Source organism: Meles meles, chromosome 1, assembly GCF_922984935.1.
Source record: "Meles meles chromosome 1, mMelMel3.1 paternal haplotype, whole genome shotgun sequence".
In the NCBI taxonomy this organism is placed as follows: domain Eukaryota; kingdom Metazoa; phylum Chordata; class Mammalia; order Carnivora; family Mustelidae; genus Meles; species Meles meles.
This window is the reverse complement of record NC_060066.1, coordinates 197,751,558-197,766,658: the sequence shown is the minus strand read 5'-3', so window position 1 is coordinate 197,766,658 and position 15,101 is coordinate 197,751,558. Positions and strand designations below refer to the sequence as shown.

The window sequence follows — 15,101 nt, the reverse complement described above, 5'->3', positions numbered from 1 at the left end:
TAGCTGGTGGGCGGGGGTACAGGTTGAGGTCAGCTGGGAGAAGGGCCTCTGGGCCAGGGCCAAACCTCTCTTCTCTCCTCCCAGTCTCACCTCCAGCTCCTGGACCTGAAGAAGAAGGGACAAGCCCCTACGTCTCCATCCAGGCTGCACAAGAGACCTGACCTTCTCCTATCAGCCTCTGACCTCTGGCCGCAGCCCAGCCCCTTGGTGTCCCTGGCTTCCTCGGTGGGGTACCGAGGGCAGTCAGTGGGAGGAGCTTTTCTCTGTATCAGAATTCCTTGGTGGAATGCAGACAGCTGGAGGTCACAGAGTCCTCTATGATATCACCACGAGGGGGAGCAAGACCATTTGGAAAGAGGTGTCTTTGAAGGGTGGGAGGAGACTGAGCAGCTATGATAGGTAACCAAGACAACTGGTGGCAGCAGTGGACTGATACCAATATTAAACCTTTGACTGTCCTGGTAGGTGGCCCCTTCCTCGGTCCACCCCAGCTGGGCATGCCAGGGAGGGGCAGGGCGCAGGGGCATCGCCCTGGGTCCCAGGGGCCGTGGCTGCACTGATGGGCCCTCTGCTCACCCTTGCAGAGGGCCCCTGATGAGCCCTACGCCCGGCCGGAGGAGCAAGTCCTCATCAACCGCCAGGACATCATGGGCACCAAGGTAAGGAGGAGACTGGGGCGGTGGCCTGCAGCACCTCCCCTGCTCCCACAGTCAGCCTTGTGCCGCTGCACCCCAGGGGCCACAGGCTCCCATCGTAACTCTGCCCCTTCTAGTTTCTAAACAACCCCCCGAGGACCCTCCCGGTGGCCCCTGCAATGAGCCCCTCATGGCATGTTAGTGCTCCCCTTGGGAACCCCGTATAATGACAGTCACTTACCAGCTGAGCCCTCAAAGGTCTCCCTTGCAATGACTCCCACAAAGATTCCCCAGCAGTCACCCCCTTTCAATGGCTACTTAGGTGGTGATCCCCTATATCGATGCCCCCATTTCAAGACCCCTCTCAGGCAGCTTCTCCCCGTAGAGCGGCCCGTAGGGGCCCCCATTCACTGAGAACAAACGCCCAGGCTGAGGCCTCCCACGTGACACCTGCCTGAAGGAAGGTCTCTCGCCCTTTCCCAGGATGCCTGGGACGTCCAGGAGTTCATCACTCGCATGTATGTCCAGCAGCTGCTTCGACACCCCGCCTTCCAGCTGCTGCTGGCCTTCCTGCTGGTGGTCAACGCCATCACCATTGCTCTGCGCACCAACTCCTTCCTTGGCCAGGTGGGACTCCAGCCCAACCCCTGCCCCCACTGATCTAACAGGGGGCCTGGGCAAGCCACTTTCTTTTCTGGGCCTCAGGCCCCTCACCTGTTCACGATGATTGCATTGAATGTTCTTCAGGGGCCTGCCAGCTCTGACCTAGGAAATTAGAGATCAAGGAGGACTTCGTGGTGGAGGGGGCCCAGATTTGAGGAAGACATTGGTTTGTTGTAGAGAGATAGGGCAGGAGAAAAATAGTGTGAACAGAGGCAGACAAATGGGTGCCTGGTGGGGGAGGGTATTCCAATTTAATCAAGTCACTGTGAGAATTTCTAGGTATGATCACAGCAGACCGAATGCTATCTCAGACACAAGCGTGTCATTATGGATGCCTGAGTGTCACGGAGTACGTGGGAGTTCAAAGTAAGCATCGAACCTGCCTAATCTGTACAGTTAGGGAAGGCTTCTTGGGGAAAAGAATGTTTCAGATGGGAAGAAGGAGTAAGTGAGAGTCATCCAGGCAGAGAGAGGTGGGAAAGAGTGTTTGGGAATGGAAGAAAGATCTTGTGAGCAAGTTCTGTATGTCCATCTTGAAGTCTAGTATGATTTTGGTCTTATCCTTGATTTTTTAAAAGATTTTATTTATTTATTTATTTGACAGACAGAGATCATGAGTAGGCAGAGAGGTAGGCAGAGAGAGAGGAGGAAGCAGGCTCCCGGCTGAGCAGAGAGCCCGATGCGGGGCTCGATCCCAGGACTGTGAGATCATGACCTGAGCCGAAGGCAGAGGCTTAACCCACGAGCCACCCAGGCACCCCTATCCGTGATGTTTTAATTTCCTACAAGGAATATGTTACATATATGAGCTGTGCCATTTGAAATCCGTATTGTAAAAGTGCCCAGTGCCATGGCTGATGATTTCAGAGAAGTGGTCAGCAGCCAGCTGTTGGAAGGTCTTTAAGGTATCTTAAGGAGGCTGACCTCTATCCTACGTCATTGGAAAGCCAGGGAATGGTTTAAAACATGGAAGTAACCATGCTTTAAACACATGACCAGACATGTGTTTTAGAAAACTTACACTTGCTCCCACAGGGTGAACCACAGAAGGGAGGGTGCTGGGAATGGGAAGAGATGGACCGGGCAGACTGTGTTGTGTTCAGTGAAAGGTGGTGGGACTTGGACCTGGGCAAGGGCCATGGGTGAAAGAGGTCCCATGCATCTGAAGCTCTGTAGGAGTCAAATCCATGGGCCTTCCTGACTGGTCTTTCCCTTTCTTCCTTCCTTCCTTCCTTTCTTTCTTTCTTAAGATTTACTTGAGAGAGAGACAGAACAAGCAGGGGAAGGGGCAGAGGGAGAGGGGGAGAGACTCTCCACTGAGTGGGAAGCCTGATGTGGGACTTGATCCCAGGACTTCAAGATCATGCCCTGAGCCGAAATCAAGAGTCAGAGGCTTAGCTGACTGAGCCGCCCAGGCACTCCCTGATCACTATTCTTTCCAACAAACAGTAAGCGCTTAATATGTGTACACTGTTTAACATACCTTATCCTCTCACACATGGAGAGAAAGGGAGAGCAAGAACTTACATTTCTGGCTTGAGCAACTGTGTGGGGACGGTGCTGTTTTTTGGGATGTTGGGGACACAGAACTGTAAGCAGGTGTGGAGAGGATGCTGAGGTCAGATTGAGTTGAGTGGTGTGGTGGTTGGAGGTACCAGGGCAATATCCACACAGAGATGTCTAGGGAGAGGTTGGAGGTCAACCCTGAACCAAGAGATTGGGGATAGAGATGGCAGCATGAGGATTGACAGCATCTGGGTACGTGGTGGCCAGAAGCTAAAGGAAGATATGAGGCCACCTGGGGAGAGAGTGTCCAGTGAGAAGGGAAGCACCCCAGGACAGAGCTCTGAGGAGAGCCTTCCAGTGAGGACAGAGAATGGTGTCGGCCAAATGAAAGGAGAACAAGGAGGGGTGGGCAGAGGAGTGGGAACACCCAGGAGAATGGGCTGTTGGGGAGGGTGGGGTGCAGGGCCAGAGGAGGTGAGAGAGGAGGCTAGAGAAGGATCATGGAGCATCCCTTGGGTTTAGTTCTTGTGGCCTTGACAAGAACGGCCTCCGGTGTGGTGGAAGCAGAAACCCCAGCAGCCAAGATGGCAGCTTCTACCCCTCACGGATTGTGAGATCGGTCCAGACTACAGACACCAGCCTTCTGAGATAGAATGAAGCCAAATGAAAAAGAACAAAATAAAAGTTGTATGTGTGTGTGAGAGAGATGGAGGGAAGGAGGGGGCAGGAGGAAGACAGAGTACTCTGCTGCAAAATACAAAGCATATCGCTTTTCCCATGGGTCCTGGTCAAAAATGCTGATATGTGTCCACGAAGGTCAGATCCTAGAGGCCTGTGAATGTCAGACTGGTTTTGACCTGGTTCAGACCCTGTAGGCCATCGGGAGCCATGGCAGGCTTGTAGGCAGAAGAAGCAACCCTGATTTAGCTCTAGAATCTCATGACTTGGAGAAGGTAGGAGGCCTACTCAGGAAGGTCACGTAGTGAACAGTGAGGAGAGCTGTTGCCTCCCAGGGCCAGTGGGTTGGAGCTGAGGGGACAGATGATGGGAAAGAAAGTTCTTCCTTGGGGCGCCTGAGTGGCTCAGTGGGTTAAAGCCTCTGCCGTTGGCTCAGGTCATGGTCTCAGGGTCCTGGGATCGAGCCCCACTTCGGGCTCTCTGCTTGGCAGGGAGCCTGCTTCCCCCTCTCTCTACCTGCCTCTCTGCCTACTTGATCTATGTCTGTCAAATAAATAAATAAAATCTTTAAAAAAAAAAAAAAGAAAGTTCTTCCTTGTTGTAAACAGACACCCCTGGCCTGTGATGCCCTTTGGGAATATGGAACAGGTAGAGAACTCATAACCTTAACCTCCCATCTGGGTTTAAGAAGCTCTGCTCAGCCTCTCATGAACCAGTGGGCATGGGTGATGGTAAGATGGGGGAACCAGGAAGCCTCTGTTTGTGGCAGTGAGCTTTGAGTCACTGAGTCTTGACAAGTGAAATCATGGAAGTGAAGGAAGGAAGAGTCTTTACAAGAATTTTGGTAACTGCCAGGGTGGAATCAGAGGTTCTAGGAGCTGTTAGTGGGGTCACAAACTATAGTTGGGTCAGTATAGTATGAGAGGTTGTGGGGGGGGGGAGTGAGTTGGATTTCCAAAAGAATTCAAGGTCATCAAGTCATCCATCCATCCATCCGTCAGTCCACCCAGGGAACTGGACCCATGAGTGTGGGAGATGCACAGGAGTTTGGCCAGGCTTTGCCTGGGGGATTCGGGAGCTGGAGAAGCAGAAGTGGTTGGGACAACCAGAGAGGGAAGGATGAGGCTCGTATCTGCCATCTCGGGGGCAAGGCCTTTCTTCCCAGTCCTGGGGCCTGTTCTACCTCTCCCGAACCCCTCTTTCTCGCGTGTCCCTACGCTAGAGGTTAGGAGGGAAAGTTTGTAGCCAGACAACAGTCTTTACTGCTAACTATCTAACCTTGGGCACCCCTCTGATTCCTCCTCTGTGAGATGGGAATAAAACCTACTTTGTAGGAGGGGGGTGATGCTAACATGAAGAGCACATGTATACGAAAAATGTTGTCCAAAGGGAGCAGCAAGGATATTGAGGATGAAAAGCAGCAGGAATACGGGCCTTCCTTCCCCCGTGGATGCCCGCTCTCTCCGGCCTCCCCCAGGCTCTGCTCCACTGACCTCTTGGCCCCTCTCTTTTTCTCTGTCTTCCATATAGAAACACTATGAGTTGTTCTCTACCATAGATGACATTGTGCTGACCATCCTCATCTGTGAGGTTCTCCTTGGCTGGTTAAATGGCTTCTGGATTTTCTGGAAGGTAAGATCCTGGGCCCTCCCTGCCATTGCCCCAGCTCCTCCTTAGAAACCGTACCCCAACCCTGTGCTTCTGCCCCAACAAGCTGAGAATGCGCGCACACACATGTGTGTGTATGTGTGTGTTTGTGACTGTGATGTGGAGAAAGAGACTGACTATTTCTGAGATGTCTGTCTGGGATGCAGCAGGAAATAATCTGTCCTAGAAATGCAGCCTCCCTGGGTTCCAGTCCCTGGATTAGCCTTCCCCAGTTCTGTGATCTTGGGAAAACCTTGCTTTCCTTACCTGAGAAATGGGTTTGAGAGTCTCCATCTTAATTTACAAGGTTCAAGAGCAGAGGTCAGCAGACTTTCTGCAAAGGGCCGGGTAAGCATTTTAAGCTCTGTGTGCCATACAGGACCTGTGACAGACACTCACCTCTTCCCAGACCACAAATGCCCTGTAAACAGTCCAGACAAGCTGACCAGGGCCGTGTTCCCAGGAAGCTTTATTCACAGACACGGGAATTTGAACTTCATATAATTTTCACATGTCACAAAATACTGTTCTTTTGATTTTGCCCCCTAACCATTTAAAAATATAAAAACCATTCTTAGCCTGAGGGTCTTACAAAAAAAGCGCTGCTGGCCAGATTTGACCCAGAGGCTGTAGCTTGCTGACCCCTGCTCGGGAGAGTGTCAGAGCTGTCTGGGTGGGAACAGGTCTTAATGCTACATTAAATGAGCTTTGTTTCACGAGGACTTCTGCAGTCAAGTGATTTCTGAAGTCAAGGGATTTATTTTGCCTTTGGGCATGTTTGAGAAGAGGCTTTAAAAAAACCTATCAGGGGGGCACCTGGGTAGCTCAGTGGGTTAAAGCCTCTGCCTTTGGCTAGGGTCATGATCCCAGGGTCTTGGGATCGAGCCCCGCTCCCTGCCTCTCTGCCTACTAGTGATCTCTGTCTGTCAAATAAATAAATAACATCTTAAAAAAAAAAAAAAACTATCAAAGAGCACCTGGATGGCTTAGTCAAGTGGTGTCTGACTTCAACTCAGGTCATGATCATCCCAGGGTCCTGGGATCAAGCCCTGAGTTGGGCTCCCTGCTCAGGGGAGCCTGCTTCTCCTTCTCCCTCTGCTGCTCCCCACCACTCACGTGCTCTCTTACTATCTGTCCCTCTCTCAAATAAATAAATAAAATCTTAAAAAGAAAAATAAAAAACAGGGGCACCTGGGTGGCTCAGTGGGTTAAAGCCTCTGCCTTCGGTTCAGGTCATGATCTCAGGGTCCTGGGATCAAGCCCCACATCGGGCTCTCTGCTCAGCAGGGAGCCTGCTTCTCCCTCTCTCTCTCTGCCTGCCTCTCTGCCTACTGTGATCTGTCTGTCAAATAAATAAAAAAAAAATCTTAAAAAAAAAATCAGGTGCCTCAGTTGGTGGAGCGTGCAGCTCTTAATCTCAGGGTTGTGAGTTCAAGCCCAATGTTGGGTATAGAGATTACTTAAAAATAAAATCTTTAGGGGTGACTGGGTGGCTCAGTTGGTTGAGCATCTTGATTTGATTGAACCCAAATCCTCTTGGTTTTGGGTCAGGTCATGATCTCAGGGTCCTGAGGTGGAGTCCTATATCAGCTCCCTGCTCAGTAGGGAGTCTGGAGACTCTCTACCTCTGCTCCTTCCTCCATGTGTGTGCACACATGCATGCTTTCTCTCTATGAGAAAAATAAATCTTTTTAAAAAGTAAAAATAAAAAAAAATTAAACAAATAAAATAATAAAAATAAAATCTTTTTTTAAAAATATCAACTTGCGGGGCGCCTGGGTGGCTCAGTGGATTAAGCCGCTGCCTTCGGCTCAGGTCATGATCTCAGGGTCCTGGGATCGAGCCCCACATCGGGCTCTCTGCTCCGCAGGGAGCCTGCTTCCTCCTCTCTCTTTGCCTGCTTCACTGCCTACTTGTGATCTCTGCCTGTCAAATAAATAAATAAAATCTTTAAAAAAAAAAAATCAACTTGCTTTACTCCTGCTTACAGCTTAAGACTCCTTCAAATATCTTCTTTTCCAGGAATTTTCCTGTCTCTCCCAGGCCAAGTTAGGTGTTGCTGTGTCTCCCTGATGCTGTGTACTTAGCGGTCTCACATGGAGTTTAAATTCATTACCTATCTTCCTGGAAATAGTCGGTGTGCCCCGCAGGGCAGAAACCTTGTATCCTATGATCCCGTTCAGGGTCTGGCATACAGTAGGAGCTTAATACTGGCTGGGTAGAGGGCTGGATCTGTGGATAGACAGACATGCATCTCCTTCTGTATGTGTAGGCACAAGCGTGCTGAATGTGGGATACCAGGAAGGCTTGTGTTCATTGAACTGCCCAATACATTTAAGAACATTTTTTTCCTGCTAAAAAATAGTTTTTCTTTCTGAATATTTAATGCAGATACAGGTTGATCAAAAGTATATGGAAAGGTAGGTACACAAAGAATACTCCTTCCACTCCTTCCCTTCATCTCTTCCCCTCCCCGTCAGGTGGTCTTTTTGTTATTTATAGTCTCTTGTTTGTCCTCATAGTGTGTATCTTTTTTTTTAAGATTTTATTTATTTGACAGAGATCACAAGTAGGTAGAGAGGCAGGCAGAGAGAGAGGGGGAAGCAGGCTCCCCGCTGAGCAGAGAGCCCGATGCGGAGCTCAATCCCAGGACCCTGGGATCACAACCCGAGCAGAAGGCAGAGGCTTTAACTCACTGAGCCCCCCAGGCGCCCCTCATAGTGTGTATCTTGCAATCATAAGTTAATATGTATGTATCTCAGTCCTCCCTTTCCTTTGTCCTCCCTCCGTTTGTACTTGGCTTTTGTCACTTAATGGATCCTGGCAACCTTTCTGTATCAGTAAATGGAGATCTTTCTCATCCTCTTTTTTGGCTATGCAGTGCTCGCTGACTTAATGCTCCGTGGTTTACTCAGCAGTGTCTCATTGTCGGACACTTTAGTGGTCTTCAGCCTTAACAAATGGCATTTTGTACTTGGACCAGAGTTTCCATGGTTCACATTTTAGAAGTGAGATCACTGGTTAAAAGCTAAATGCATCCATGGTTTGCTACATAAGTTCCCATCTTTAGTGGCTGTGCTTGAACTTTTCATACATGGGAACTTCCTTCCTCTGTCCCCATTCCTCTATGACTTTGTTCCTTGCTGGACAAAGGGCTTGTAAAAATTCCCTGTGTCTCTCTCTGTCTGCACAGTGAGAGCTAGTCCACTTCTAAACTGGCTACCAAAGCTGTATTCTTTAATGGTTTTCTTAGTATTTATTTTCATCTTATTATTAATTGTAGCGTGTGCCACGCAAAGCCTGGAGCGCCCAAACCCTCTCCTGTCCCTTAACTGTAGGTCAGGGCCATTTTCAGCACCGCACTGGCCAAGGCGGATGCTCAGCTTGGGAATCAGCTGTGTGTATGAGAGTCTCCACTGTGTGTCTCCGAGAATACACCTGGCTGTTGACATACACAGGAGACAACGAGTGCCTGTGTGTTTTGTGGCACATTTGGGGGGCAGCAGGATGATGACCGGCCCTGCCCTGAGAAGAACATTGAGCTCCCCCAAATTGGGGTGGTGGGAGGGCAGACCCAGGATGTCCCCATGGGCTGGGTCTGATAGATGCTATTGGGGCTGGCCCACCTCCCCATTCCCCACCACCCCCAGGACGGCTGGAACATCCTCAACTTCCTTATCATCTTTATCTTGCTCCTGGGGTTGTTCATTAGCGAACTCAATGTCAAGGCTATCACCTATACACTCAGGTGAGCTGGGAACTCTGGGGAAAAGAAGGGCACCTGTCTGGACCCCGGGAGAGAGATGGGGTGGGGATCATCTCTGCCCCTCTGGGCAGATCGGGGATAAGTGGGGCGGAGGGGTGCGGGAGGGGCTGAGGGGCACCCCTGAGAGGCTGTGCCGTAGGGCACTTCGTCTGGTGCATGTGTGCATGGCGGTGGAGCCTCTGGCCCGGATCATCCGTGTCATCCTGCAGTCGGTGCCTGACATGGCCAACATCATGACCCTCATCCTTTTCTTCATGCTGGTCAGTGCCCTCCCCCACCCCCAGCTGCTCTCTTTCCCTAACCAGAGCCCCCACTCGGGGGGGGGGGTAGCTAGAGAAGAGGAGAGGCCTCTGGGACTGAACCCCTGGGATTCCCTTGGCAGCTTTGCATGGTAGCTGTCCTGTCTCCAAGGTTGTTGGGTCAAGTTCAGGCATCTTCTTTGGTCTCTCCGGCAGGTGTTTTCCGTGTTTGGGGTCACTCTCTTTGGTGCGTTTCTGCCCATGCATTTCCAGAACATGCAGGTTGCCCTGTATACCCTCTTCATCTGCATCACCCAAGATGGCTGGGTGGATATCTACAATAACTTTCAGTGAGTGTCTGCAAGGTATCTCTTCCCCCCTCCCCCGACCCCCAGTGGGGCAATGCAGTAGGAGTGGAGCTCCAGGGCTTAGGAGGAGGATGGCCCAGCAGGAGGGGGCTGCCTGGGCCTTCAAATCAGGGAAAAGGAGACCCCCTAGGACTGGTCTTGGTTTTCTCGAGGCCTTGTCCCCCTTTCAAAGTCCTACTGCAGACCTGTTCATGAAGATGGCCCCTGTCACACTAAACAGCTGGATAGTGAGACCTTGAGCAAGAAAGCAGATCTGTGATTTCAGGACAACCTCCCGGCCCACATTCGAGCCCATCAAACTGCCTGGACTCCTGGGAACTTAGAGTCTCATTTCATTCATTCATAGACCTGCTGCCCAAGGTCATTTTTGGCCACAGATGGCCACCAGGTTCTGTTCTTTATGTCTTTTCCATTTACATCTCAACCCTACTTGTTTCCCATCCCCTCCTGGGAGTAAGTCTCTCTGACTGATACCTTTTTTCTCTTGAGAGAGTAGAACAGTTGGCAAAGAGCTTCTGCAGGCATTGTCCAGTATGAGGTAGGCAGTGGAAAAAATCACAGGGTGAGTAGTAAAGGTAGACTGAAGGCTGGGCTTTTGAGTCCATCACACTAGCCCCGTGACCTTGGACAAGTTACTTCATCTCTCTTCCGAGCCTCAACTTCTTTACCTGGCAGTTGGGAATTATAATAATTAACTATGTCTGAACTGCTCTGATCAATAGAGAAAAGCTGTAGAAATCTCTTAGCATAGAGCCTGGCACAGAGTGTATATATACATATGTGTGTGGTGGGGGGGATGTATGGAAAGAGAGAGAAAGGGAGAAAGACCTTCTTTCTTAGGAGATTCATAATAAGCTATTAAGAGTGGATGGGCTTTTTTTCCTGTATATCTCACTTCTTCCTTCTGATCCTTCTATAATGAGCTTGAATTACTTTTGATAATAAGAAAAACATGAATACAGAGTGTAGCCAATAGATTAAACTTGATAATGCCTATGTACAAATCCCCACCTTAGAGGGCTCGCTTGAGGCCTACGCTCTGTCCCTGGCAGGACGGCAGGTGCGCAGCAAAGAGTGGATCCTTTGACAGTCAGAGCAGGCATGAGATCTGCCCAACAGCAGTGAGGTAGCAGAAGTCCCAGGAGGTCTTGAGATATTGTCCACATTTCATAGATGGGGAAATGGAGACTCAAAGGGCCACGGCGGTGATGGGGCCCCTGCCTGTCATCTCCAGGATGGAGACAAGAGAGTATGCAATGGAGATTGGGGGCGCCATCTACTTTGCTACCTTCATCACCATCGGTGCCTTCATTGGCATCAACCTGTTTGTCGTCGTGGTCACCACCAATCTGGAGCAAATGATGAAGGCAGGAGAGCAGGGGCAACTGCATCAGATAAACTTCAGTGAGGTAAGTGGGCTGGGGAGGGCAGAAGGAAGGAGAGGGTGAACGAATGGGTGTTGACTTGAGCACACGTATGTGTGTGTGTGTGCCCATGTGTGCACACACGCTTGCACCCTTAAGGGTATGGAGAAAGTCAAGCCTGAGATGTGGGGATAGCATCCCCCACCTTGTGTGCCATCCGAGGGGTGTGGGTTCCCTAGATGTCTGGTTTCCATGGCAACTCAAAACTGAGTGGCTGGGTAATCTTAGGGCAGGTAACCAATCTCAACCTCAACCTCTACTTCTGTAAAATGGGAGTAATCATAGTACTGCTCTCATAGGACTATTATGAGAATTATATGGATAAATGAACAGTAGTGGGCACCCAGGTAGAACTCCTTAAATGTTAGCTACAGTGTTATTCATTCATGGGTAGGACTTCCAAACTGTTGGTGGGGGTGGAAGGGGTGGACTTTGCAAATGTTGAGGGCTGGGAACTATGGCTTGAGGGTAGGTAGGGCTTTAGAGGTTGGCTAGGTAGGATTTATCAGGAGTGAAACTGGGTGCTAAGTTTTGAAAAGGGATGAGAATTTTCCAAGAGGCGGAGGAGGGGGTAATGCGTTTGAAGCTGAGCTCCCACGGCCAGGTGGGAGGGCTAAGATTAGTTGGAGCTGAAATGAGGGACATTAGAACCCTGGTGTCCTGAGAGACTCGTCCTCCCCCCAAACCAAGTGGGAAGGGGCTGGGGGAGGTGTGCTGGCTGAGCTGTCTGTCTCCTCTCCATTTCCCTCTTCCCAGGGAGGCAACCAGGAGCTGGATGGAAGTAACGAGCTGCCGGTGGTGCACTGTGTTGTTGCCCGTCTGGAGATGTCTGGCGTCCCGCAGGAGCCACTGTCGGGGGGCCACCTGTCTAACCTCTCAGAAAACACCTATGACAACTTTTGCTTGGTGCTCGAGGCAATACAGGAGAACTTGATGCAGTACAAGGAGATCCGAGATGAGCTGAACACGTAGGGCGGGTACTGGGGGTACCCTGAGTCCCGTGAGTCTGGGCTGAGCAGAGCCTCAGATTTTTCTGGCTTCACGCCCTCACCGTTTTATAAGGCGGACCCTGTGGCCCAGAGAGGTTTCAATGACTCGCTGGGGGTGGGTGGGGTGGAGGAGCCGGAATCCAGACCTTCCTGTTCCTTCCATCTCATAGGAGCGTGCAGCTTGGCTTGAATCTCCATAGGAGCGAAGGGGGAGGGCGGAGCCGAGTGGAGGCCAGGAAAGAGATGGGAGGGCAGCCCCTCTTCCTCTGCTCGCTCAGCCCTCGGAAAGGACTCATCCTTCCGCCCCCAGGATAGTGGAGGAGGTCCGCTCCATCCGCTTCAACCAGGAGCAGGAGGAGGAGCTGTTGCACAAGCACTTGTCACTGAACCTGTCGGTGGTGAGCGGCTCCTCCCTGGACATCCGTGACATGACTTGCCGGCAAGACTTGATCACGGCACTCATCAACAGGGAGAAGGTGCGTACAGCTTCCCTCTCCTACCCAGCAAGTGCTAGCCCGCCTCGCACCCCCAGGCCAGCCTAGCCTCTGCCCCATTAGCCAAGCTTTCTGTCTGTTCTGAGATCGGATCCCCTGCTTGGACCCTCGCGTGCCAGTGGCAGCCTCCGTGGATCCCTTGGGTTCCACCCTTTCCCCCTCAGAGAGGCTCTGCCCCGCTCCCCCCATGAAGCTCCCCCCACTGAGTCACTTAAGTCCCTGACTCCCTCAAACCTACTACTACTCCTTAGGATGGTAAGAGCCAACTCCATTTCTGCCTGGTGGCAGATACCTAGGCTCACTGTGGGCAGAGGACCGCTGGGTTCATGCTAGAGTGCCCCAGAATAGCTTCCTCCCTCTGGAAGCTTCTAGGGAGAAAAAGGCACACACCCACATTCTTTAGTTTCTTTCTCTGCTTCCAATACCACCCGAGGGGGCTAGAATGACCCAGAGCCTTGTGAATGTCCACAGCTCCCAACCTTGGAGAGGACACTGGGCAGCTAGAGTCAGACATAGGAAGGACTTCCCTGGGAAGCCCGGCGGGGTAGCTGGTAAAGCTAGCAGAGGGGAGTGAGGGGGTGTATGCCATGTGAAGGTGGGGGACTGACACAAGCCCCTTGGTTTGCAGGTTCAGGAATCCAACACAAACATACTCCTTAACAAACACAAGAGCAGCGGCTGAGAGGCAGAATGGGAGCCAAGGGGCCTGAACACATACACCCAGTGGCATTTTCCTGCATCTCTTTGTGACTTGGCACAGTCTCTCCTGAGCCCACCTTCTGCCTTACACCTAGGCAAATGCCTGGGGCTGTGAAGGGTGTGGCTTCTCCAGGGCTTGTGTCTGTGAGCCCCAGGTCCGGAGGAATTCAGATGGAGAAGGATGCTGGATGAGAGGAGGAGCCCCACAGCAAAGAATGAGCACAGAAAGGGAGTGATGGCCAAGGCAGCCAAGATTAGTCCTAAGGATGGACATCCCTGGTCCTCTGCTTTAGGCCAGAGCTAGCTGGGGCCCAAGTTGACCTAAGCACCTAGAGGAGAAAGGTGAAGCCAGTAGGGCCAGGCATCTATGTATTGATAATAAAGTTTTGTGTTGGGATCAATATGTCTGACTGGTAGATCTCCAAACGTGGGCCAGTCCTGCCCCTTAAAAGCCTGTTTGTCTGATGGGAGAGTTACTGACTGCCCTCTTAGAGCTTTCCAGTCGAATGGGAGAGAGAATGTACCTTGAAAATTTCTGACTTAATGTTAGAGATGTAATCTCCCCTTACTCTTCTAAAATTTTTTTTTTTTTTGGCAGGGGAGGGGGTGGGAATCTGGTTCTTATGGTTGGGAGCCCCAGTCTGATGAAGGAGACAGCCCCAGGATAGAGAAGACTGGTCTTCATTCTGGGCGGGGGGGGGCGCTAGTCTGATGAGGTCACACCGACCAGTTGTGCAGGTACAGCTTTCCAGAGGAGAGGAGGCCTGGAGCTTGCTGGAAGATCACAGAAAGAGTTTGTGGGTCAGATGAATGAGATCTGGTGGGGTACTTGGGACCTGAGAGGTCTCCTTGGAACCTTCACTCTAAAGACTATTGAGAGCCACAGCAAGTTCCTGAGCTAGGAATGCAGCAATCTGAGAAAGCTGCGGCAATGATAGGCATTAGCAAGTGCTGCCTGGAGGACTGGATTCTCATCCTTGGGTAAGTCACTGGACTCATTTTCCCCAGCTGTGCAGTGGCGGGGGGAGACGGTGAGATTGATCTGCAGCTCTAAAATCAAGTGGCCGGGGCGCCTGGGTGGCTCAGTGGTTTAAGCCGCTGCCTTCGGCTCAGGTCATGATCTCAGGGTCCTGGGATCGAGTCCCGCATCAGGCTCTCTGCTTGGCGGGGAGCCTGCTTCCCTCTCACTCTCTCTGCCTGCCTCTCTGCCTACTTGTGATCTCTCTGGCTACTTGTGATCTCTCTCTGTCAAATAAATAAATAAAATCTTTAAAAAAATAAAAAAAAAATAAAATCAAGTTGGGCTCTTAGCCCAAGAGTTGGGAGACCAGTAAGATCATCCATGTCATTGAGACTCAGATTCCCTGGTGTTGTGCTGGGGGGAAGGCTGGAAGGCCCAGAGTTCCGCCCAGCTGGTCAGCAAAGGCTGACAGGGGCCTTGGGAATATTTGCCAGTTGGAATGGGAGTCCCCAAAGGCCCACTCATTGCAGCTGGTGGGAAACTTCACCTGCCATCCACCTCTAGTCTGCATCGGTTCCAGCCCTGTAAAGTCCCCTGGGGCCAGCTAGGAAGGAGTCTGGACAACTGGGGACGGGGGTGGTAGTATACTCAGGCAGAAGAGAGATCGCACCAGTGCCAGCAACGCCTCGCTGTCTTGGAGCTGCTGTCTGTTCCCCTGTTTGAGCTCAGTGCTCTCCAGGACCATCAACCAGCAGGGCCATGGGCATCCGGTGACTTTTGCGACTACTGCCATCTCTTGTGGAAGGAGATCTTAATCTTCCTGGTGAGCACCCACATTCTACCTTTTCCATCTATCCTGCTCTGGGGGCTCTCACAGACCCGAATAGAGGGGAAGAAGCTGTCAAAAGAAGAGACAGGAGGTAATGTCCCCAAGAAGATCATAGAATGTGAGTATAGCCATCCCCTGCCCAACCCTAAGTTGTCTGAACGGCTCGGGACACCAGTGAATTTGAAGGCAGGAGCATGACAGGA

General features: G+C 51.3%; 1 protein-coding gene across 1 annotated transcript; it reads left to right on the top strand.

The window, feature by feature from the left end:
- The first annotated feature begins 392 nt into the window (after positions 1–392).
- Positions 393–13,174, top strand: CATSPER4 (cation channel sperm associated 4). Its single transcript, XM_045998157.1, has 11 exons — positions 393–461; positions 585–659; positions 1,119–1,262; positions 5,013–5,114; positions 8,780–8,877; positions 9,035–9,155; positions 9,351–9,484; positions 10,737–10,911; positions 11,683–11,894; positions 12,226–12,391; positions 13,038–13,174. The coding sequence occupies exons 1-11, from the start codon at positions 393–395 to the stop codon at positions 13,089–13,091; spliced, it is 1,350 nt and encodes a 449-aa protein (XP_045854113.1). The 3' UTR covers positions 13,092–13,174.
- The last annotated feature ends 1,927 nt before the right edge of the window (positions 13,175–15,101 follow it).